Source organism: Ranitomeya imitator, chromosome 2 (assembly GCF_032444005.1).
Source record: "Ranitomeya imitator isolate aRanImi1 chromosome 2, aRanImi1.pri, whole genome shotgun sequence".
Classification (NCBI taxonomy): domain Eukaryota; kingdom Metazoa; phylum Chordata; class Amphibia; order Anura; family Dendrobatidae; genus Ranitomeya; species Ranitomeya imitator.
This window is the reverse complement of record NC_091283.1, coordinates 563,935,669-563,958,453: the sequence shown is the minus strand read 5'-3', so window position 1 is coordinate 563,958,453 and position 22,785 is coordinate 563,935,669. Positions and strand designations below refer to the sequence as shown.

The following is a 22,785-nucleotide window of genomic DNA, read 5'->3' as shown; positions in this document are numbered from 1 at the left end:
TCAAAGTCCTATCACACTGCATAGGCTCAGGCCTATTCTCAGAGAACACCGCCAAATGGTGCACAGCTTTGCGCTCACGCAAGTGCCGATCGATCTGAATGGCCAAGGACATAGACTCATTCAGACCAGCAGGCGTGGGAAATCCCACCATGACATCCTTAAGGGCTTCAGAAAGACCCTTTCTGAAAATTGCCGCCAGGGCACATTCATTCCACTGAGTAAGCACAGACCACTTTCTAAACTTCTGACAGTACACCTCCGCTTCATCCTGACCCTGACACAATGCCAGCAAGATTTTCTCTGCCTGATCCACGGAATTAGGTTCATCATAAAGCAATCCAAGCGCCAGAAAAAACGCATCAACATCACGCAATGCAGGATCTCCTGGCGCAAGGGAAAATGCCCAGTCTTGAGGGTCACCATGCAACAAAGAAATAATGATCTTTACTTGTTGAGCGGGGTCACCAGAGGAGCGGGGTTTCAAAGCTAGAAACAGTTTACAATTATTTTTGAAATTCAGAAACTTAGATCTATTCCCAGAAAATAAATCAGGAATAGGAATTCTAGGCTCTAACATCGGATTCTGAACCACAAAATCTTGAATGTTTTGTACCCTTGCAGTGAGATGATCCACACAAGAGGACAGACCTTGAATGTCCATGTCTACACCTGTGTCCTGAACCACCCAAAGGTTTAGGGGAAAAGAAAGACAAAACACAGTGCAAAGAAAAAAAAATGGTCTCAGAACTTCTCTTATCCCTCTATTGAGATGCATTAATACTTTGGGCCAGCTGTACTGTTATGACCTGGTGGTTAGGAGCACCAGGAATGACCTGATAGTTAAACCTCAAACAGGACAAGCTCTGGGATGTGGGAGCTCTGCTGACCGCAATCCCTTATCCTATCACACACACTAGAAATAGCCGTGGAGCGCTCCTGACGCTCCCTAGGCGCCTTGTCACAGCCTAAGAACTAGCTAGCCCTAGAGATAGAAAATAAAGCCTACCTTGCCTCAGAGAAATTCCCCAAAGGAAAAGGCAGCCCCCCACATATATTGACTGTGAGTAAAGATGAAAGTCACAAACGCAGAAATGAAACAGGTTTCAGCAAAGGGAGGCCAGACTTACTAAATAGACAGAGGATAGGAAAGGTAGCTTTGTGATCAGCACAAAAACTACAAAAGACCACGCAGAGTGTGCAAAAAAGACCTCCGCACCGACTAACGGGCGGAGATGCCACTCTGCATCCCAGAGCTTCCAGCTAGCAAGACAAAATCATGATATCCAGCTGGACAAGAAAACAATGAACGAATTAGATAATATCAGGAACTTAGCTTCTGCTGGAGTAGACAGGTCACCAGAAAGATCCAAGAGCGAACTGAAGCAATGCAGAAACATTGACAGCTGGCATGGAGTAACGATCTAAGTGGAGTTAAATAGAGCAGCAAACCAAAGGATAAACCCCGTCACCTGTGTAAGGAACCTCAGAAGCAGCAGCTCCACTCACAGCCACCAGAGGGAGCCCACGGACAGAACTCACCGAAGTACCATTCACGACCACAGGAGGGAGCTCGACAACAGAATTCACAACAAATACCTAAGCCTGATGGGACCCTAAGATTCTGTAATGACTTCAGAAAACTTAATGAAGTTTCAAAATTTGATGCTTACCCCATGCCCCGGGTGGATGAAGTGATAGAACGGTTTGGGCAGGCACGGTATTTTACAACCCTTGACCTTACAAAAGGGTATTGGCAGGTGCCCCTAACAAAGGCAGCTAAGGAAAAAACTTTTGTAACGCCCGAAGGGTTGTTTCAGTATAAGGTGTTACCTTTTGGTTTGCATGGTGCGCCGGCGACGTTCCAACGGCTAATGGATATTGTCCTCCGTCCCCATCGCCGTTATGCCTCAGCCTATCTGGATGATATTATTGTGTACAGTGCAGACTGGGAAAGTCACTTACCCAAGGTACAGGCGGTGGTTGACTCCCTCCGACAAGCAGGGCTAACAGCCAATCCAAAGAAGTGTTCCATAGGGATGGAGGAAGCTCGGTACTTGGGTTACGTAATTGGGAGAGGGGTCCTTAAGCCACAAATAAACAAAGTGGAGGCAATACAGAACTGGCCCCGTCCCCTCACAACAAAGCAGGTAAAAGCCTTTTTAGGCCTAGTGGGATATTACAGGCGATTTGTTCCCAACTTTGCAATGTTGTCCGTGCCTTTAACAGACTGTTTGAAAGGGAGGAAGTCTGTGATGGTCCAATGGAATGGTCAGTTAGAAGAGGCCTTTGTAAAGTTAAAATCAGTACTGTGTGGTACACTCGTTCTGATTACACCTGATTTCAAAAGAGAGTTCATCGTGCAAACCGATGCCTCTGAGATAGGTCTGGGTGCCGTGTTGTCTCAAGAAATTAACGGAGAAGAGCATCCCGTTAGTTTCCTGAGCCGGAAGCTTACCCCAGCCGAAAGCAGGTACAGTATTGTGGAGAGAGAGTGCCTGGCCATTAAATGGACACTTGAGTCTCTTCGTTATTATTTGCTGGGGAGAAAATTTCGCTTGGTGACAGATCACTCCCCTCTTACATGGATGAGTCAAGCTAAGGAGAGAAATGCACGAGTCACTAGATGGTTTCTGTCCCTGCAAAATTTTAAATTTTCAGTAGAACATCGGGCTGGCAGACTACAGGGGAATGCAGATGCCCTCTCCAGAGTCCACTGTATGTCATGTGTCCACCCCAATAGGGTTGAACAAAGGGGGAGGTATGTGGTGCACTAAAAGGTGTAGTGCTGGACGGAAGATGTTTCTCCCAGCAGGATAAGTTTTGGCCTGTTATTTCCCTAAGGTTGAGGACCTGCAGTGATGTCACGATCATGTGATCAGCCCATGTGATGGATACCTCACCTGTGGATGTGGCTATAGACTATGTAATGGAGTTTCTTTTGTTTGGCACATGTTATTCTGGGGATGGAACTAGGCTGGAAGGAGCCTGAACTGTTTTCTCTCCCACACATGTCACAAAGGTTGGTGACACGACTGTTAGCAGCCCTGGGAATGGCACCTGGCGGAAGCCGCTGACCTGGCAGCCGCTTAGTTAAGCCCGTCCCGTGTAAGGGTGAGTCTGAGACCAGTGGTTCTCCAAGCTGGAGTATGTTTGGTTTTTTCTCTTACTTTCTGTCTCGGACTGTTTAAAGTGACAATAAACCACTGAAGTTTTGACTGGAAGCCTGTGTGTTGCCTCATTACTGCAGCCCTGCCATTGCTCACCTGAGCTAATCCCTACAACTTTTAGTCCTTTTCGTTGGACGTTCATATTCATATGGTGCTGTATGTTGCTTATTGGTGTCCTTTACCATCATATATATTCTTTTTAAAAAAATGTTTGTCAATATATGTGTGATTGTATTAATAAAGATTTGTCATAAGTTTTTCTACCATAAAACTCCTATGTTTCTCCTTTTGTTACTATATGGTAATGGAGTGGTATACAGGTAGCTAGGTGGTGGCTTGGCTTACTGATTAATGAGTCTGGGCATTTTTGCATGGATCTGGACCTATGTACACACACACGCACTGGATCTGGACCTATATGCACACACACGCACAGGATCTAGACCTATACACATGCGCACACACACACACGCACTGGATCTATGTACACACACGCACTGGATCTATGTACACACACGCACTGGATCTGGACCTACATACACACATGCACTGGATCTGGACCTATGTACACACACACGCACTGGATCTGGTCCTATGTACACACACACACACTGGATCTGGACCTATGTACGCGCACTGGATCTGTACCTATATGCACAGGATCTAGACCTATACACATGCGCACACACGCACTGGATCTGGACCTATACACATGAACACACACGCACTGGATCTATGCACACACACGCACTGGATCTGGACCTACATACACACATGCACTGCATCTGGACCTACGTACACACACGCACTGGATCTGGACCTATATACACACACATGCACTGGATCTATACATATGCGCACACACATGCACTGGATCTGGACCTATGTACACACACATACGCACTGGATCTGGACCTATGTACACACACGCACTGGATCTGGACCTATGTACACACACGCACTGGATCTGGACCTATGTACACAAACACGCACTGGATCTGGACCCATACACACACACTGGATCCATATACACACACACGCACTGGATCTGGACCTACAGTATGTACACACACACGCACTGGATCTGGACCTATGTACACACACACGCACTGGATCAGGACCTACGTACACACACGCACTGGATCTGGACCTACGTGTACACACACACGCACTGGATTTGGACCTATGTACACACACAAGCACTGGATCCGGACCTATGTACACACACACACGCACGCATGCACTGGATCTGGACCTATACGCATGCACACACACACACACTGGATCTGGACCCATATGCGCACACACACGCACTGGATCTGGACCTATATACACACACGCACTGGATCTGGACCTATGTACACACACACACTGGATCTGGACCTATGTACACACACACATGCACTGGATCTGGACCTATGTACACACACATACGCACTGGACCTGGACCTATGTACACACACGCACTGGATCTGGACCTATGTACACACACACGCACTGGATCTGGACCTATGTACACACACACGCACTGGATCTGGACCCATACACACACTGGATCCATATACACACACACGCACTGGATCTGGACCTACAGTATGTACACACACACGCACTGGATCTGGACCTATGTACACACACACTGGATCTGGACCTATATACACACACACGCACTGGATCAGGACCTACGTACACACACGCACTGGATCTGGACCTACGTGTACACACACACGCACTGGATTTGGACCTATGTACACACACACGCACTGGATCCGGACCTATGTACACACACACACGCACGCACGCACTGGATCTGGACCTATACGCATGCACACACACACACACTGGATCTGGACCCATATGCGCACACACACGCACTGGATCTGGACCTATATACACACACGCACTGGATCTGGACCTATGTACACACACACACTGGATCTGGACCTATGTACACACACACATGCACTGGATCTGGACCTATGTACACACACATACGCACTGGACCTGGACCTATGTACACACACGCACTGGATCTGGACCTATGTACACACACACGCACTGGATCTGGACCTATGTACACACACACGCACTGGATCTGGACCCATACACACACTGGATCCATATACACACACACGCACTGGATCTGGACCTACAGTATGTACACACACACGCACTGGATCTGGACCTATGTACACACACACTGGATCTGGACCTATATACACACACACGCACTGGATCAGGACCTACGTACACACACGCACTGGATCTGGACCTACGTGTACACACACACGCACTGGATCTGGACCTATGTACACACACACGCACTGGATCCGGACCTATGTACACACACACACGCACGCACTGGATCTGAACCTATACGCATGCACACACACACACACTGGATCTGGACCCATGTGCGCACACACACGCACTGGATCTGGACCTATATACACACACGCACTGGATCGGGACCTATGTACACACACACACACTGGATCTGGACCTATGTACACACACGCACTGGATCTGGACCTATGTACACACGCACTGGATCTGGACCTACAGTGGGGCAAAAAAGTATTTAGTCAGTCAGCAATAGTGCAAGTTCCACCACTTAAAAAGATGAGGCGTCTGTAATTTACATCATAGGTAGACCTCAATTATGGGAGACAAACTGAGAAAAAAAAATCCAGAAAATCACATTGTCTGTTTTTTTAACATTTTATTTGCATATTATGGTGGAAAATAAGTATTTGGTCAGAAACAAAATTTCATCTCAATACTTTGTAATATATCCTTTGTTGGCAATGACAGAGGTCAAACGTTTTCTGTAAGTCTTCACAAGGTTGCCACACACTGTTGTTGGTATGTTGGCCCATTCCTCCATGCAGATCTCCTCTAAAGCAGTGTTTTTTGCTTTTCGCTTGGCAACACGGACTTTCAACTCCCTCCAAAGGTTGTCTATAGGGTTGAGATCTGGAGACTGGCTAGGTCACTCCAGGACCTTGAAATGCTTCTTACGAAGCCACTCCTTCGTTGCCCTGGCGGTGTGTTTGGATCATTGTCATGTTGAAAGACCCAGCCACGTTTCATCTTCAATGCCCTTGCTGATGGAAGGAGGTTTGCACTCAAAATCTCACGATACATGGCCCCATTCATTCTTTCATGTACCCGGATCAGTCGTCCTGGCCCCTTTGCAGAGAAACAGCCCCAAAGCATGATGTTTCCACCACCATGCTTTACAGTAGGTATGGTGTTTGATGGATGCAACTCAGTATTCTTTTTCCTCCAAACACGACAAGTTGTGTTTCTACCAAACAGTTCCAGTTTGGTTTCATCAGACCATAGGACATTCTCCCAAAACTCCTCTGGATCATCCAAATGCTCTCTAGCAAACTTCAGACGGGCCCGGACATGTACTGGCTTAAGCAGTGGGACACGTCTGGCACTGCAGGATCTGAGTCCATGGTGGCGTAGTGTGTTACTTATGGTAGGCCTTGTTACATTGGTCCCAGCTCTCTGCAGTTCATTCACTAGGTCCCCCCGCGTGGTTCTGGGATTTTTGCTCACCGTTCTTGTGATCATTCTGACCCCACGGGGTGGGATTTTGCGTGGAGCCCCAGATCGAGGGAGATTATCAGTGGTCTTGTATGTCTTCCATTTTCTAATTATTGCTCCCACTGTTGATTTCTTCACTCCAAGCTGGTTGGCTATTGCAGATTCAGTCTTCCCAGCCTGGTGCAGGGCTACAATTTTGTTTCTGGTGTCCTTTGACAGCTCTTTGGTCTTCACCATAGTGGAGTTTGGAGTCAGACTGTTTGAGGGTGTGCACAGGTGTCTTTTTATACTGATAACAAGTTTAAACAGGTGCCATTACTACAGGTAATGAGTGGAGCAAAGAGGAGACTCTTAAAGAAGAAGTTACAGGTCTGTGAGAGCCAGAAATCTTGATTGTTTGTTTCTGACCAAATACTTATTTTCCACCATAATATGCAAATAAAATGTTAAAAAAACAGACAATGTGATTTTCTGGATTTTTTTTTCTCAGTTTGTCTCCCATAGCTGAGGTCTACCTATGATGTAAATTACAGACGCCTCTCATCTTTTTAAGTGGTGGAACTTGCACTATTGCTGACTGACTAAATACTTTTTTGCCTCACTGTATATACACACACACACTGGATCTCGACCTATATACACAAACACGCACTGGACCAGGACCTACGTACACACACGCACTGGATCTGGACCTACGTGTACACACACACGCACTGGATCTGGACCTACGTACACACACGCACTGGATCTGGACCTATGTACACACACTGGATCTGGACCTATGTACACACACACACACACTGGATCTGGACCTATGCACACACACACACACGCACTGGATCTGGACCTATGTACACACACACACACGCACTGGATCTGGACCTATGTACACACACACGCACTGGATCTGGACCTATGTACACACACACGCACTGGATCTGGACCTATATACACACACTGGATTTGGACCTATATACACACACACGCACTGGATCTATATACACACACACACGCACTGGATCTGGACCTACGTACACACACGCACTGGATCTGGACCTATGCACACACACACTGGATCTGGACCTATGTACACACGCACTGGATCTGGACCTATGTACACAAACACGCACTGGATCTGGACCTATGTAAACACACACGCACTGGATCTGGACCTATGTACACACGCACTGGATCTGGACCTATGTACACACACACGCACTGGATCTGGACCTATATACACACACTGGATTTGGACCTATATACACACACGCACTGGATCTATATACACACACGCGCACTGGATCTGGACCTACGTACACACACGCACTGGATCTGGACCTATGTACACACGCACTGGATCTGGACCTATGTACACAAACACGCACTGGATCTGGACCTATGTACACACACACGCACTGGATCTGGACCTATGTACACACACGCACTGGATCTGGACCTATGTACACACACACGCACTGGATCTGGACCTATATACACACACTGGATTTGGACCTATATACACACACACGTGCACTGGATCTGGAACTATGTACACACACACGCACTGGATCTGGACCTATGTATACACACACACTGGATCTGGACATATGTACACACACAAAAACCAATGAAAATGCGTACTGGATAATGAAACGGTACCAAATTTAAATATAGCAATAAAAATGATAAATCAAGGGTTCCAAACCAGAGCAATTAGAGGTATCAAAAACGATCAATATCAGTTTATTATCAAATATAAATATACTAGCTGAAGAGCCCGGCGTTGCCTGGGCATAGTAGATATCTGTGGTTAGTTATAGCATGTCACTTCTCTTATTTTCCCATCACGCCTCTCATTTTCCCCCAAACATCTCTCATTTTCTCCCTCACACCTCTCATTTTCTCCCTCACTCCTCTCATTCCCCCCTAACACTTGTCATTTCGACCTCACATCTGTCATTTTCCGATCACTACACTATTTTCCATCACTCCTCTCATTTTGCACTCACACCTTTTCATTTTCACCTCACACCTCTCATTTTCACCTCAGTATATACATGTTTGTCATGTCCCTTATATATAGTATACACCTGTATGTCATCTCCTGTATATAGTATATACCTGCATGTCATCTCCCCTGTATATAGTATATACCTGCTGTGTGTCATCTCCCCTGTATATAGTATATACCTGTATGTCATCTCCTCCTATATATAGTATATACCTGTATGTCATCTCCTCCTATATATAGTATATACCTGTATGTCATCTCCTTCTATATATAGTATATACCTGTATGTCATCTCCTCCTGTATATAGTATATACCTGTGTGTCATCTCCCCTGTATATAGTATATATCTGTGTGTCATCTCCTCCTGTATATAGTATATATCTGTATGTCATCTTCTATATATAGCATATACCTGTATGTCATCTCCTCCTGTATATAGTATATACCTGTAGGTAATCTGCTCCTGTATTTAGTATATACCTGTATGTCATCTCCTCCTGTATATAGTATATACCTGTGTGTCATCTCCTCCTGTATTTAGTATATACCTGTATGTCATCTCCTCCTGTATATAGTATGTACCTGTATGTCATCTCCTCCTCTATATAGTATATACCTGTGTGTTATCTCTCCTTTATATAGTATATATCTGTGTGTCATCTCCCCTGTATATAGTATATACCTGTGTGATCTCCTGTATTAGACCTCGTTAACACGTTATTTGCTCAGTATTTTTACCTCAGTATTTGAAAGATAAATTGGCAGCCTGATAAATCCCCAGCCAACAGGAAGCCCTCCCCCTGGCAGTATATATTAGCTCACACATACACATAATAGACAGGTCATGTGACTGACAGCTGCTGTATTTCCTATATGGTACATTTGTTGCTCTTGTAGTTTGTCTGCTTATTAATCAGATTTTTATTTTTGAAGGCTAATACCAGACTTGTGTGTGTTTTAGGGCGAGTTTAGTTTGTCAAGTTGTGTGTGTTGAGTTGTGTGTGGCGACATGCATGTAGCGACTTTTGTGAGATGAGTTTTGCGTGGCAACATGCGTGTAGCAACTTTTTGTGTGTCGAGTTGCATGTAACAGGTTAGTGTAGCAAGTTGTGTGCAGCAAGTTTTGCGCATGGCGAGTTTTGCACGTGGTGAGTTTTATGTCTGGTGCCTTTTGAGTATGTGCAAGTTTTGTGTGAGGCAACTTTTGCATGTGTTGCAACTTTTGTGCATGTGGCAATTTTTCCGCGTGTGCAAGTTTTGCGTGTGGCGAGTTTTCCATGAGGTGAGTTTTGCTTGAGCCTAGTTTTTGCATGTGGCGAGTTTTGCGCGTGGCGAGTTTTGAGCAGCGACTTTTGTGTTTTGACTTTTATGTGGCGAGGTTGGTGTATGTGTGGTGAAATGTGTGCTGAGGGTGGTATATGTGTTCAAGCACGTGGTAGTGTGTGGCGCATTTTGTGTGTGTGTTCATATCCCCATGTGTGGTGAGTATCTCATGTCGGGGCCCCACCTTAGCAACTGATCGGTATATACTCTTTTGCGCCATCGCTCTCATTCTTTAAGTCCCCCTTGTTCACATCTGGCAGCTGTCAATTTGCCTCCAACACTTTTCCTTTCACTTTTTCCCCTTTATGTAGATAGGGGCAAAATTGTTTGGTGAATTGGAAAGCGCGGGGTTAAAATTTCACCTCACAACGTAGCCTATGACGCTCTCAGGGTCCAGACGTGTGACTGTGCAAAATTGTTTCTGTAGCTGCGACGCCTCCAACACTTTTCCTTTCACTTTTTTCCCCATTATGTAGATAGGGGCAAAATTGTTTGAATTGGAAAGCGCGGGGTTAAAATTTCACCTCACAACATAGCCTATGACGCTCTCAGGGTCCAGACGTGTGACTGTGCAAAATTTTGTTTCTGTAGCTGCGACGCCTCCAACACTTTTCCTTTCACTTTTTTCCCCATTATGTAGATAGGGGCAAAATTGTTTGGTGAATTGGAAAGCGCGGGGTTAAAATTTCACCTCACAACATAGCCTATGACGCTCTCAGGGTCCAGACGTGTGACTGTGCAAAATTTTGTTGCTGTAGCTGCGACGCTTCTAACACTTTTCCTTTCACTTTTTTCCCCATTATGTAGATAGGGGCAAAATTGTTTGGTGAATTGGAACGCGCGGGGTTAAAATTTCGCCTCACAATATAGCCTATGACGCTCTCGGGGTCCAGACGTGTGACTGTGCAAAATTTTGTGGCTGTAGCTGCGATGGTGCAGATGCCAATCCCGGACATACACACACACACATTCAGCTTTATATAGTAGATAAATACATAGGCGACAAAATAATGAATGAAAGACAGCAGCTACAGAGATCAGTATACAAAGATGGAAGAAAATACTGATAAAGACACATAAAAAATCCAAAACAGCCCTGTTGCATGCAAACACATAGGCAGATGCTTAATAGTTAATGTGGGTAAGAGTCAAGAAAAAAGTTACCAAGCATCTCTGTAGAGACACAAAAAAACCACATAACTAAATAAATAGCGTATGTACAGGGCTAAAAAAGGGAGCTCTGTAAATATGATATCAGGAGCATAGGTAAATGTAAAAAGTATGCCACTCAGATGACAGCCGAGATTATATATAGGCGCTATAAAGTATTATATAGATACCTTGGGTCATGCTGAGGATCGAGAATCAGGCGTTTCGCGCGTCGAGGCTCCTTTTCTCCCCTGTTGCAGCACCACGGCAGCCTGATTCTCGATCCTCAGCATGACCCAAGGTATTTATATAATACTTTATAGCGCCTATATATAATCTCGGCTGTCATCTGAGTGGCATACTTTTTACATTTACCTATGCTCCTGATATCATATTTACAGAGCTCCCTTTTTTAGCCCTGTACATACGCTATTTATTTAGTTATGTGGTTTTTCGTGTCTCTACAGAGATGCTTGGTAACTTTTTTCTTGATTCTTACCCACATTAACTATTAAGCATCTGCCAATGTGTTTGCATGCAACAGGGCTGTTTTGGATTTTTTATGTGTCTTTATCAGTATTTTCTTCCATCTTTGTATACTGATCTCTGTAGCTGCTATCTTTCATTCATTTTTTTTGTCGCCTATGTATTTATATATGTATATTTGATAATAAACTGATATTGATCGTTTTTGATACCTCTAATTGCTCTGGTTTGGAACCCTTGATTTATCATTTTTATTGCTATATTTAAATTCGGTACCGTTTCATTATCCAGTACGCATTTTCATTGGTTTTTGTGCTTGGACCTAGAGGTATGCCCTCTGTTGGTCGAGAGGGCATCTTTGTTTAGGTGTTTTTATATGTACACACACGCACTGGATCTGGACCTATGTACACACACACACAAGCACTGGATCTGGACCTATACACACACACACACAAGCACTGGATCTGGACCTATACACACACACACACACACACACAAGCACTGGATCTGGACCTATATACACACACACACACAAGCACTAGATCTGGACCTATATACACACACAAGCACTGGATCTGGACCTATATAAAAACACACACACACAAGTACTGGTTCAGTGCTGTGCATACAGATCTAAGAAGGTAAACATAATAAGGCAGGTTTTTCTTCTGTGGGAAATATGGCTGTACATGAAGCTGTGGGGGAGGGAAGTTGCTGTCACAATCTTGTCTAGGCTGCACATTTTAGAACATCAGTGCAGGTAACAGTGGACTGCCTGGACATTTATTGTTGCTGGGCAGGCTAAGTGTAGTTAAAGGGAACCTGTCACCTGGTTAGACAGATATGAGATGCGGACACCACCTTTCAGGGCTGATATAGAATGCTGTATAATACTATATGTCTGCCCTCAACCCAGCCTGGAAGAGAAGAAAAATAACTTTTACTATACTCATCTGTGGGGCGGTCCAGACCGAGGGGTGTCACTTCTCTTGGTCCGGCACCTCCCATCTTCTTGCGATGCCATCCTCCATCTTGGTTCGTGTGGATGATGGGTCCCTGCATCATCCAGTCTGCTGTGCATCACGCTCCTGCGCAGCCACATTTCTCTGCCCTGTTGAGGGCAGAACAAAGTCCTGCAGTGAGCAGGCACTTGGCCACTCTCACCTTTCCCGGCACCTGCAGAACCTTGCTCTGCCCTCAACAGGGCAGATAAGTACGCCTGTGTAGGAGCGCGATGCCGGGGAGCCTGTGTGGATGATGCAGGGACACATCATCCACATGAAGCAAGCAGGAGGACGGCATCGCAAGAAAACGGACCGCCCCACAGGTGAGTATAATAAGTCATTTTTCTTCTCTTACAGGTCGGCTGGGGGCTGATATACAGCGTTATAGAATGCTGTATATCAGCCCTAGAAGGGGGGGTGGCCGTAACTCATATCGGCCAAACCTGGTAACATGTCAATTGATCATTTTTTTTCCATTAGACAATTTTTTTTTCCTGGTGCTGCAATTTCAATGTTGAAAATGTGAGCATTACGCCATGCTATACCCAACACCATCTAATAAATTACTCATCAGTGCAATTTTAGTGATTAGCGACTTTTCCACTTTCCGTTGATATTGCATAAAGAATTGACCTGATTTTTCAAATATTCCTGTGGACGTCACATTTGGGCAAAGGTTTTTCACAACACTGATCTGAGTAAAATGCCAGTTTTAATGTACATAAATATTTGGACAGTGCCCGAATCTTCATAATCTGCAGGCTGCCATTAGGAATTTAAAATGAAACTGAGATACAATTGAAGTGTAGACCTTCAAGTTTACTTAATTAAAGAGGTTAAACAAAAATATCATGTGAAACGTTTAGAAATTGCTACCACTGAAGCAACAGTTGTATCAGGTTTAATATTGCGCTACATTTAATCTGTTTCAGTAAGCTACAGTAGTGTATATATATATACCTGTCTTTTCTTTTCCTTTTGCCCCCCTCCACCCTGTTTTCCCTTACCCTTTACCCCTCACCTCTATTAAATTTATAAAACCTATAAAAATTTGAAAGAAATTGCTACCATTTTTCTACAAAGCCTCTTCATTTCAGGGACACAAAAGTAATTGGACAAATTAACTTTACCATAAATAAAAAGTTCATTCTTAATACTTTATAAAGAATCCTTTGCAGGCAATTACTTCCTGAAGTCTGGAAGCCATGGGTGTCACCAAACACTGAGTTTCCTCCTTTGTGATACTTTGCCAGGATTTTACTGCAGCTGACTTCATTTGTTGCTTATTTGTCGGTCTTTCTGTCTTAAGTTTTGTCTTAAACAACTGAAATGCTGCTTGATGGGGTTACATTGTCATTGCAGAACATTTCACTTCTTTGCCTTAAATAACTCCTGGATTGCTTTCACAGTAAGTTTGGGTCATTGCCCATCTGTACTGTGGATGTCGTCCAATCAACCTTGCTGCATTTAGTAGACTGAGAAGTATCGCACTGTATACTTCAAAATTCATTCCGCTGCTTCTGTTTTCAGTCACATCATCAATAAATACTAGGGACCCAGTGCCACTGGAAGCCATGTATGACCATGCCATCACACTGCTCTTCCGTGTCCAGAGGATGATGCTCTTCCGTGTCCAGAGGACGCTGCTCTTCCGTGTCCAGAGGACGCTGCTCTTCCGTGTCCAGAGGACGCTGCTCTTCCGTGCCCAGAGGACGCTGCTCTTCCGTGCCCAGAGGATGCTGCTCTTCCGTGCCCAGAGGATGCTGCTCTTCCGTGCCCAGAGGATGCTGCTCTTCCGTGCCCAGAGGATGCTGCTCTTCCGTGTCCAGAGGATGCTGCTCTTCCGTGTCCAGAGGATGCTGCTCTTCCGTGTCCAGAGGATGCTGCTCTTCTGTGTCCAGAGGATGCTCTTTCAGAACTGTGATGGCTCCTTTAGATATTGTTTTGGCAAAGTCTTCTCTGGCCTTTCTATTCCTTGCGGTGACCACTCTGTGTTTGCCCTCATGAAGTCTTCTCTTTATGGTTGACTTAGATACTGAAACACCGACTTCCTGGAGAGTTTTCTTCACTTGGGTGGAAGTTGTTAAGGGGTTTTCCTTCACCATGGAAATGATTCTGAGATCATCCAACCCTGTTGTCTTCCGCGGACGTCCAGGCCTTTTTGAGTTCCCAAGCTCACCAGTGCGCTCTTTTTTTTGCAGAACGTACGAAACTGTTGATTTGGCCACATCTAACATTTCTGCTATCTGTCTGATGGATTTCTTTTTTCTCAGACTAATGATGGTCTGTTTCACTTCCATTGAGAGTTCCTTTGACCGCATGTTCTGGGTTCACAGCAACAGCTTCCAAATGATAATGTCACACCTGCAGCAATGATGACTGCTAGGAAGTTCTTATCTAGGAAGAAAGGAGTTTGTTAATTGAACATAAAACCACTTTTCAAAGACTGAAAACAAACTGTTACAAAATAAATCTGCAGAAAGGTGAAATATGTCATAGTAAAAAAAAGTCAGCTTGTGTTTTCTGCATGCTTCTGCTGTGAACAAAATTCAGGTTTATGGTACCAAAGTGAATGAGAATTATTCAGGGATTATTCCCATCTCTAACCTCCGGATCCCAATAAGTTTTAAGTGTAAAAATAATATTAGCAAATACCTCCAATCAGAATTGTAGCATAGTTTATCTGATTCTCTATGTCTCTTTCCTCATGTGTCGGTCATTGCAGGACCTTAGGTATCCACGATTACGACCACTGATATAGTGACAGTTAGCTAGTTGCTAGTGGTCGTAAACATGGATACCCAACATTCTGCAATGTCTGTACAGGAGGAAAGAGACAGAGAATCAGAAAAACTATACTACATGTGTAATTGAAGCCATTTGCTAATATTATTACACCTACCACAAAGGATCTGGGAATACCCCTTTAAGTCTCATGCTGCTTATTTTTCCCCTTGCAGATGTGAACCTTTAGGCTATGTGCACACGTTGCGGATTTTGCTGCGGATCCGCAGTGGATTGGGCGCTGCAGATTCGCAGCAGTTTTCCATGAGTTTACAGTACCATGTAAACGTATGGAAAACGAAATCCGCAGTGCACATGCTGCGGAAAATATAGGGCGGAAACACTGCATTGTATTTTCCGCAGCATGTCAATTCTTTGTGCAGATTCCGCAGCGGTTTACACCTGCTCCTGAATACCACTGTATTTTGCTGCCAAAAAAAATCTACTGCAAATACTGAAAGTGTGCTCATACCCTTAGAGGGTAATGGGTGACCTTATCATAGAAACTTTCTAATTAGTCCTACAGCAAAAGGCCAGTCACCATGCAGGAGTCTAAACTATGGTCTAGAACCAATAAGCATCTCTTGGACTCAGGGTCACTATTAATGCTAGCAACTGCAGCTACTGTTGTAAAAACAGCAATTTAAAGGGGGTCTCAGAAGCTGGATTGTCCTAATAAGTACTTTAAAGGGAACCGGTCACCATATATAACACTATTAACTTACAGATATGGGGTTATTCTGCAGATTAATAGCATTACTAAGCTGTCCGATGCTTGCACGCAGCCAAATGCAGTAAGAAAATGAACTTTATTCTCCCTGCCAGAACTTGGCTTCCGTCATGGGGGCGGCGCTGGTTCAGTCACCGCTCTGAGACTACAGAATGGCCGCTGTAACTGCACCCCCGACTTTGACTGGCTTTACATTGAGGCCATCTGTCAGTCATGGGGGCGGCGCTGGTTCAGTCACCTCTCTGAGACTACAGAATGGCCGCTGTAACTGTGCCCCCAGCCCTGACTGACAGATGGCCTCAATGTAAAGGCAGTGTCAGTCAGAGTCAGTGGTGCGGTTACAGCGGCCACTCTATTCTCAGATTGGTGACTGAAACAGAATGCTGGCGGGAGAATAAAGTTCATTTTTTCCACCCTGCATTTGGCTGCGTGCAGACACTGGACAGGATAATAACGCTGTTAACCTGCTGATTAACCGCATATCTGCAGCTTAATAGCATTATTTCTGGTGACAGGTTCCCTTTAGCTATGCATGCAGGACATTCAGAGTAGGACCGCTAAAGGGAACCAGTCAAAGGTCAAGTGTACTTATATCTTACTAGATGGCAGCCCGATTCTAAAGAATCGGGAGTCTAGAATCCATATATACTTTATTTATTCAAATGTAAGAATAATACAATTAATAAATAATAGTAAGAAAGAACAAAAATAATAGGCAGTATATGGAGAAAACACCAAACAAAAGTTCAAAATTGGTGTGAAAATGTCATTGAACCACTTCACAACTAAATATATATAGTTTTGGTAAATGGTATTATCATTTTTTTGACGAAATTCGGCAGGAGCTTGAAGAGCAACGTCACTGGGCCCGCCTTCACGCAGTAGAAACTTGCTGTGAGGTAAAAATTCAAAAATCACACCAAAATGGCGGGCGGAGTGTGTCACAGTACGGCACGTTTCTGATTGGTCGCTTGCAGCAGGCGGCAACCAATCAGACACTGGACACTGTTGACATCACTTATCTCCGGACATTAGCTCCGGATAAAGCCACGGAAGTTGGCACAAATTGCAGGAAGTAGTATTCTAGGCAATTATATATTAGATAATAGCAACTTGAAAAGTATGATGAGCGGCCTCAGTTATTGAATGTCTTCATGTGTAACACGTCAGACAGGGATAACGTAACATCACAGGCTCTCCAAACTGCATATAGACCCACAGTCGTGCTTACCTGACCTCCATGTACATCTTGTTGCATCTGGGAATACCAAAAAGGTAGGGGATACTAGGAAGGAAGTATAAAAAGGTAAGATATTATAACATACCACCACAAGCCTCTAGAAGCACATAAATTGTGGCAATCAGCAGGAATGTTCCCCATCAGTTATCACATCTGACGGCACTTCCTATTTCCTGGTTTCATCATGTGCCATCAACCAACAGGAACTAAGAAGGTCATATCATATTATTAAATCGAGCAGGTACCAAACATATATGCGGCCATAAAGCAAATCCATAATACAGCCATCTAATCACAGTCTAGAGGCCAAGCAGTATGGGTGATCATTGTAGACAATGAAATTGAAAGTTACCTTCCAGTTCTGCACTTCTGGCTTTTCCCCCAAACCAATGCACTCATGCCTGAAAGATACAAGAGCCCAATTATCACATTATACAGCACGTCCATAGCATTAATCACCACATACAGCGCATGCTCAGAGAAACCTGTCACCACCTACAGTCTGACGGTAATTCCAGCTATTTATAGGTTAATCTCATCATGGCAGGACACTGGCAGCAGACATGTACAAGAAATATAAGCTATGACCTTACCTTTGGCAGCATTAAGTCATGGCAGCCTTATCCTACAATGGACACCTGCAAGAGATTCAGGAGAATTAGTCTATATGCCCTCGGGTGGGAAACTGCTAATAATTAGTGATGAGCGAATATACTCGTTACTCGAGATTTCTCGAGCATGCTCAGGGGTCCTCAGAGTATTTTTTTAGTGCTCGGAGATTTAGTTTTCATCACCTCAGCTGAATGATTTACATCTGTTAGCCAGCTTGATTACATGTGGAGATTCCCTAGCAACCAGGCAACCCCCACATGTACTTATGCTGGCTAACAGATGTAAATCATTCAGCTGCGGCAAGAAAAACTAAATCTCCGAGCACTAAAAAATACTCGGAGGACCCCCTAGCATGCTCGGGAAATCTCAAGTAACGAGTATATTCGCTCATCACTACTAATAATCCCAAGAAAAGCCTCAGTAAGTACAGTGTCCCTTATTATTTCAGACAGAAATAACAAGGCATCATCGGCTTTATACATGACAGGTAAACCAGCGCATTCACCCAGAAGAACTGACAGACAATACATTGGACACATGTGGATTGGAACATGTCATATAGGGAACAGGTAGGATGTATAAGGAACGGTATGTGACCACTCCAATTATGTATACTATTAAAACCAGACCAAGCAATCACTAGACCACCGATATCGGGAATAAGGGGTTACCAGGAGGCAAAGTGGCAGCAATCATGAGGTTACTGGTACCCTAAAAAAATAAAAAAAAATAAAAAACAGAATGGGCATCCATCAGGATGTAGGTTCACTTCTCTTCTGTCCACAGCCAAAAAGGAAGACAATGGATTCATCTTTCTTGTAATTCCTATGAAACACTTATGAAGCCTTTGCCTTCTCTCAAACTACTGCGATTATGGCAGCAGTATGGAATGGAATAGGCATCCATCAGGATAGAGTCCTCGTTCCTCCTGAGGAAGCGGTGTGCAAAACGGGCGTCGGGGAGCAGGTTTGTTTTTTTTGCTTTTTGGTAGAATTGGGTAATTATTATATGTACTATGGACCATGTATTTTACTAAATGATTTTTTGACTCAAATGCATATGCACTTTAACTTCCCTCATTCCTAAGTACCAACTTTATGTGCTTTGAATTTCCAGTCATCTGCAACAGTCAGTCTCATGTGGCCCCCTCGTGAAAATTAATTGCCAGTCCCAGTATACATAATACTAAGATCTCACTATTTTGGAGGGGAAAAATATCTTAGAACAACGCTTTCCAAGCAAGAATAGAGAACTGGTTTTCCTCAGACAACCCTTTTAATCACCTATCCACAGGACAGGTGTCATACCTTGCTGATCGGTGGGAGTCCGACAGCTGGATCCTGGACTGATCAGCAAATTCAATCACTTAAAATTAAGCAGCAGTGCACATGTTCAATCTGAGCTCCACTCTTGCCCTATGGCACTGACAAGTTGTCTGCCTTTTCCAGCAGCCCCACTGAGAACAAATGGAGCAGCGGTTGGGCATCCAGATGTTCCATTTTGTAATGGGAATAAAAATTCCCCAATTTGCCGATCAGTGCAGGTCCCAGCGGACAGATGCTCACAGGTCACTTATCCCAGTGTTTTCACTGCATAACTCCTTTAAAAGGGACTCTATCAGCACAGACTAGCTGTTCAAACTACGGTAAGTCTCGCAACTCTGCTTCATGGTGGGGCTAAGCATTTACCTTCATCTTCTCATCTACTTATTTTCCCTCTATCTCCTCCCTTCTCTGGCTCAATGAACCTAGAGCTGTCAAATAAGAGGGGTGGAGACTGGGGAAAACACAGCAGTTGGGAAGGTGTAGTTAAATGATTGGCCACGCCATGAAATACCGAGCGGCAGGACTTTAGTTTGAAAAACATTCTGTGCTGACAAGAGACCCTATAAATGTTTGGCTGCCCCATGACTAACCAAGTGCCTCTACTTGTTTTGAACAGTCATTCTATGCAGACTGAATCCCTTTAAGCCCCTCAAACACATTAGTCATCAGCCAAACAATTGCTATCTCTCCTGACTACAACATACACAGGAGAACTTTGTCAAACGTTCTTGCGCTTTCTACTAGAATGCAAACTCCAGGGCTCATCTTCAGAGAGGTTCAACCATTGGAATTCCAAAACGCAGGATGCTTCCCTCCCCTAACAAAAATTGAGAGCCGGGAAGCCCCCATACACATGGGTTGGCTGCACAGAAATCACAAACCTCCATGCAGCAACTCCGATCAAGTCATAACTGTAGCGAGACAGCTAGAATGGACTTTCATTATTTCTGGGCAAAGGGTTACACAAGATTACAGCCCTGATTCATGAAAACTAGTATTTTGCATGCCTGTCTTAATGAAGTGTTAGCAGGAGAAAGGGGTGCTACTTGGTGCATTTTTGTTTTTTAGAATATAAAAAAAAACTACACATAACCTTGATGGTTCAGTTTTGATAGGATTCGACTTTTCCTGTAAGTACACAAGTGTTAGCCAGCACCATCATTTTGAAAAGTGGGCACAGCCTTGCAGGGAGAGGCACACAAAAGTGGCATAGATTACGACAAACGTATTCCACATCACTTTTGAGTTGCAAGTTACCATGACTCACCTGGGATCAAATCCCACCACAGCCAACATCTGCAAGGAGTTTGTATGTTCTCCCCTTGTTTGCCTGGGTTTCCTCCGGGTTCTCTTGTTTCTTCCCACACTATAAAGACATACTGATAGAGAATTCAGATTGTGAGCCCCAACGGGGACAGTGATGCGGATGTCTGTAAAGCTGCGGAATATGATGGCGTTTTATAAGCAACGCAAATAATAAAAGTCGAATTCAGGCAAAACTGATCAATCAGAAACGTGTAATTTTTTTTAGATTACAAAAGTAATACATTTTATTAATCCAAAAATAAAAAGAGAGAATTTGTTGGCCCTATTGAAATACATAAAAAAAGTGTATAAAAAAAAAAAAAAAAAAAAAAAAAATCACATACAAGTTTTGTCGTTCACTTTATTAAAAACTTAAGGGGTTTTCTCATAAACAAAAGTTCACTTTAATCAACAGATCTTGGAATAATAACTTCCACCATTGGATGTGTTATAAATAAAATGTTCCTGTGCTGAGATAATCTTATAAATGTGCCCCTGCTGTGTACTGTGTAATGGCTGTGTCTGACCGTACAGGGACATGGTCTGATCATACCACAGCTCCTGGGCAGGGGAGGACGAAAAACAGTATACAGGCAGGACAGCATGGGATCACAGCGGATTCTTTCTGTAAAGATATGTGCCCATGGTCCGGAAGTTGCCGCACTTTGGACGCAGCGTATTCTCGCTGCTGTCTATTGAACACAAGTAAATCCGCATGTTATCACTGAAAGACGCGCCGCATGTCCGTCTCTGCACATAATCGTATAGCGGACATGGGATTTCGGGAAATCCCATCCACTATGCTGTAACATCTGGCTGCTGCGGGTTTGACGGTGCATAAATACGTAGCGTCAGACTCGCAGCAATTACTGATCGTGGGTACATACCGGAAGATAAAAAACGGCCCTGCCTCTATTAAACAATGATTTACTTCAAAGAAAGAATCATCTACACCACCATGCGGTCCTGCCTGTATACTTGTGATTTCCCCTTTAAACACATCCAATTCGGAAAATTATTATTCCAGGATCTATTGATTAGAATTAACTTTCGATTGTGGGAAAACTCATTTAAGAAATACCCGGCTCAGAATCATTAAAGTGTGAAGTTATTGCATTTATAAAGCTGGTGAATTTATGCTCATTAAAAAGTAAATAAAAAGTCATGTAATATTTATTCCTGGGCCTCATCACTACGACCCCGGGCCCCTCACTGCAGACCCTCCATTCCACCCCTTTCTAGAATCCCCTCCTCACTGAACGCTCTAGATTGGAGAGAGACCCTCAGACTTCCAGTCACCTCCTCAGGGAGCCGTCTAGAGTGCAGTTACCGGAAGGCCTCACAAGAGCAACCGGGACCGGACTGATGTACACTGCCTACGGGGGCTCTGCAGTCAGTATAGGACAGACCCCCTCCAATGCCCACCTGGCTAGGATGGCCCCACACTGCCTACAACGCGCTCCCCACCTCTCCTCCTCGGCTGCTCAAGACAAAGTCGTAAAGCAAAGTTTTATAGCATGTAAATCGCGTCTGCAGGTATCGCGATGCTACACACACAGCCTTTCGGGAACTGTAGTTCTTAGTGGGCTAGGGCGCATACTCACTTCTGTAAAGGAGCTCCAAAATTCAATATCATTCTGGTAAGTGATGACATGAGGTAAACCCGCCTTATTTTTTACACCTGTGAATGAATTTGACGAAAATGTAATCGTTTTAATTCCTCTCCTTAAGATAACGGATGATGCTGCAGAATGGCCACTAGGTGGCGCTGTTTAGCGATATATGAGCATCGTCATGCCGCAGAGTGGCCACTAAGTGGCACTGTTTAACTATATCTGGACCTTGTAATGTGGCGGAGTGACCACTAAGTGGCGCGTTTAGTAAAATAATATAAATGTGCAAATAAGTGGCGACCTTTATCTATATATGAGTAAAACAATATAAATATGGTAATAAGTGAATGTTGCTGTACATTGGTGCGTTGGGAAATGTCACCTGTGTGACAGGGTGTGCCATGGCGGGGTCTGCCATGAAGTGAAGTATTGGTGATGGCATGAAGAAGATCCATTAGAGGCTGGAAATGCTGA

General features: G+C 44.1%; 1 protein-coding gene and 2 non-coding genes across 6 annotated transcripts; all 3 read right to left on the bottom strand.

Annotated features, from left to right (window-relative positions):
* Positions 1-13,495: 13,495 nt before the first annotated feature.
* On the bottom strand, positions 13,496-22,230 carry LOC138664984 (uncharacterized). Of its 4 annotated transcripts, none has more exons than XM_069752094.1 (6): positions 22,124-22,197; positions 20,661-20,772; positions 18,050-18,094; positions 17,809-17,857; positions 17,448-17,501; positions 13,496-15,099 (listed from the first exon to the last, which is right to left on the bottom strand). In XM_069752094.1, the coding sequence occupies exon 6, from the start codon at positions 15,021-15,023 to the stop codon at positions 14,241-14,243; it is 783 nt and encodes a 260-aa protein (XP_069608195.1). In that variant the 5' UTR covers positions 15,024-15,099; positions 17,448-17,501; positions 17,809-17,857; positions 18,050-18,094; positions 20,661-20,772; positions 22,124-22,197; the 3' UTR covers positions 13,496-14,240. The 4 variants fall into 4 exon arrangements, with proteins under 4 accessions (XP_069608195.1, XP_069608196.1, XP_069608193.1 ...); XM_069752095.1 differs by having other exon boundaries at positions 22,166-22,181; XM_069752092.1 differs by lacking the exon at positions 20,661-20,772 and having other exon boundaries at positions 22,124-22,230.
* LOC138668327 (small nucleolar RNA SNORD49) lies at positions 17,576-17,646 on the bottom strand. Its single transcript, XR_011319153.1, has one exon. It is a non-coding gene; the product is annotated as a small nucleolar RNA SNORD49 (small nucleolar RNA).
* LOC138668340 (small nucleolar RNA SNORD65) lies at positions 17,930-18,000 on the bottom strand. Its single transcript, XR_011319166.1, has one exon. It is a non-coding gene; the product is annotated as a small nucleolar RNA SNORD65 (small nucleolar RNA).
* Positions 22,231-22,785: the final 555 nt, after the last annotated feature.

Excerpts from the sequence above, each read along its gene's own strand:
- LOC138664984 (XM_069752092.1), bottom strand. The coding sequence starts at position 15,023 with ATGCGGTCAAAGGAACTCTCAATGGAAGTGAAACAGACCATCATTAGT.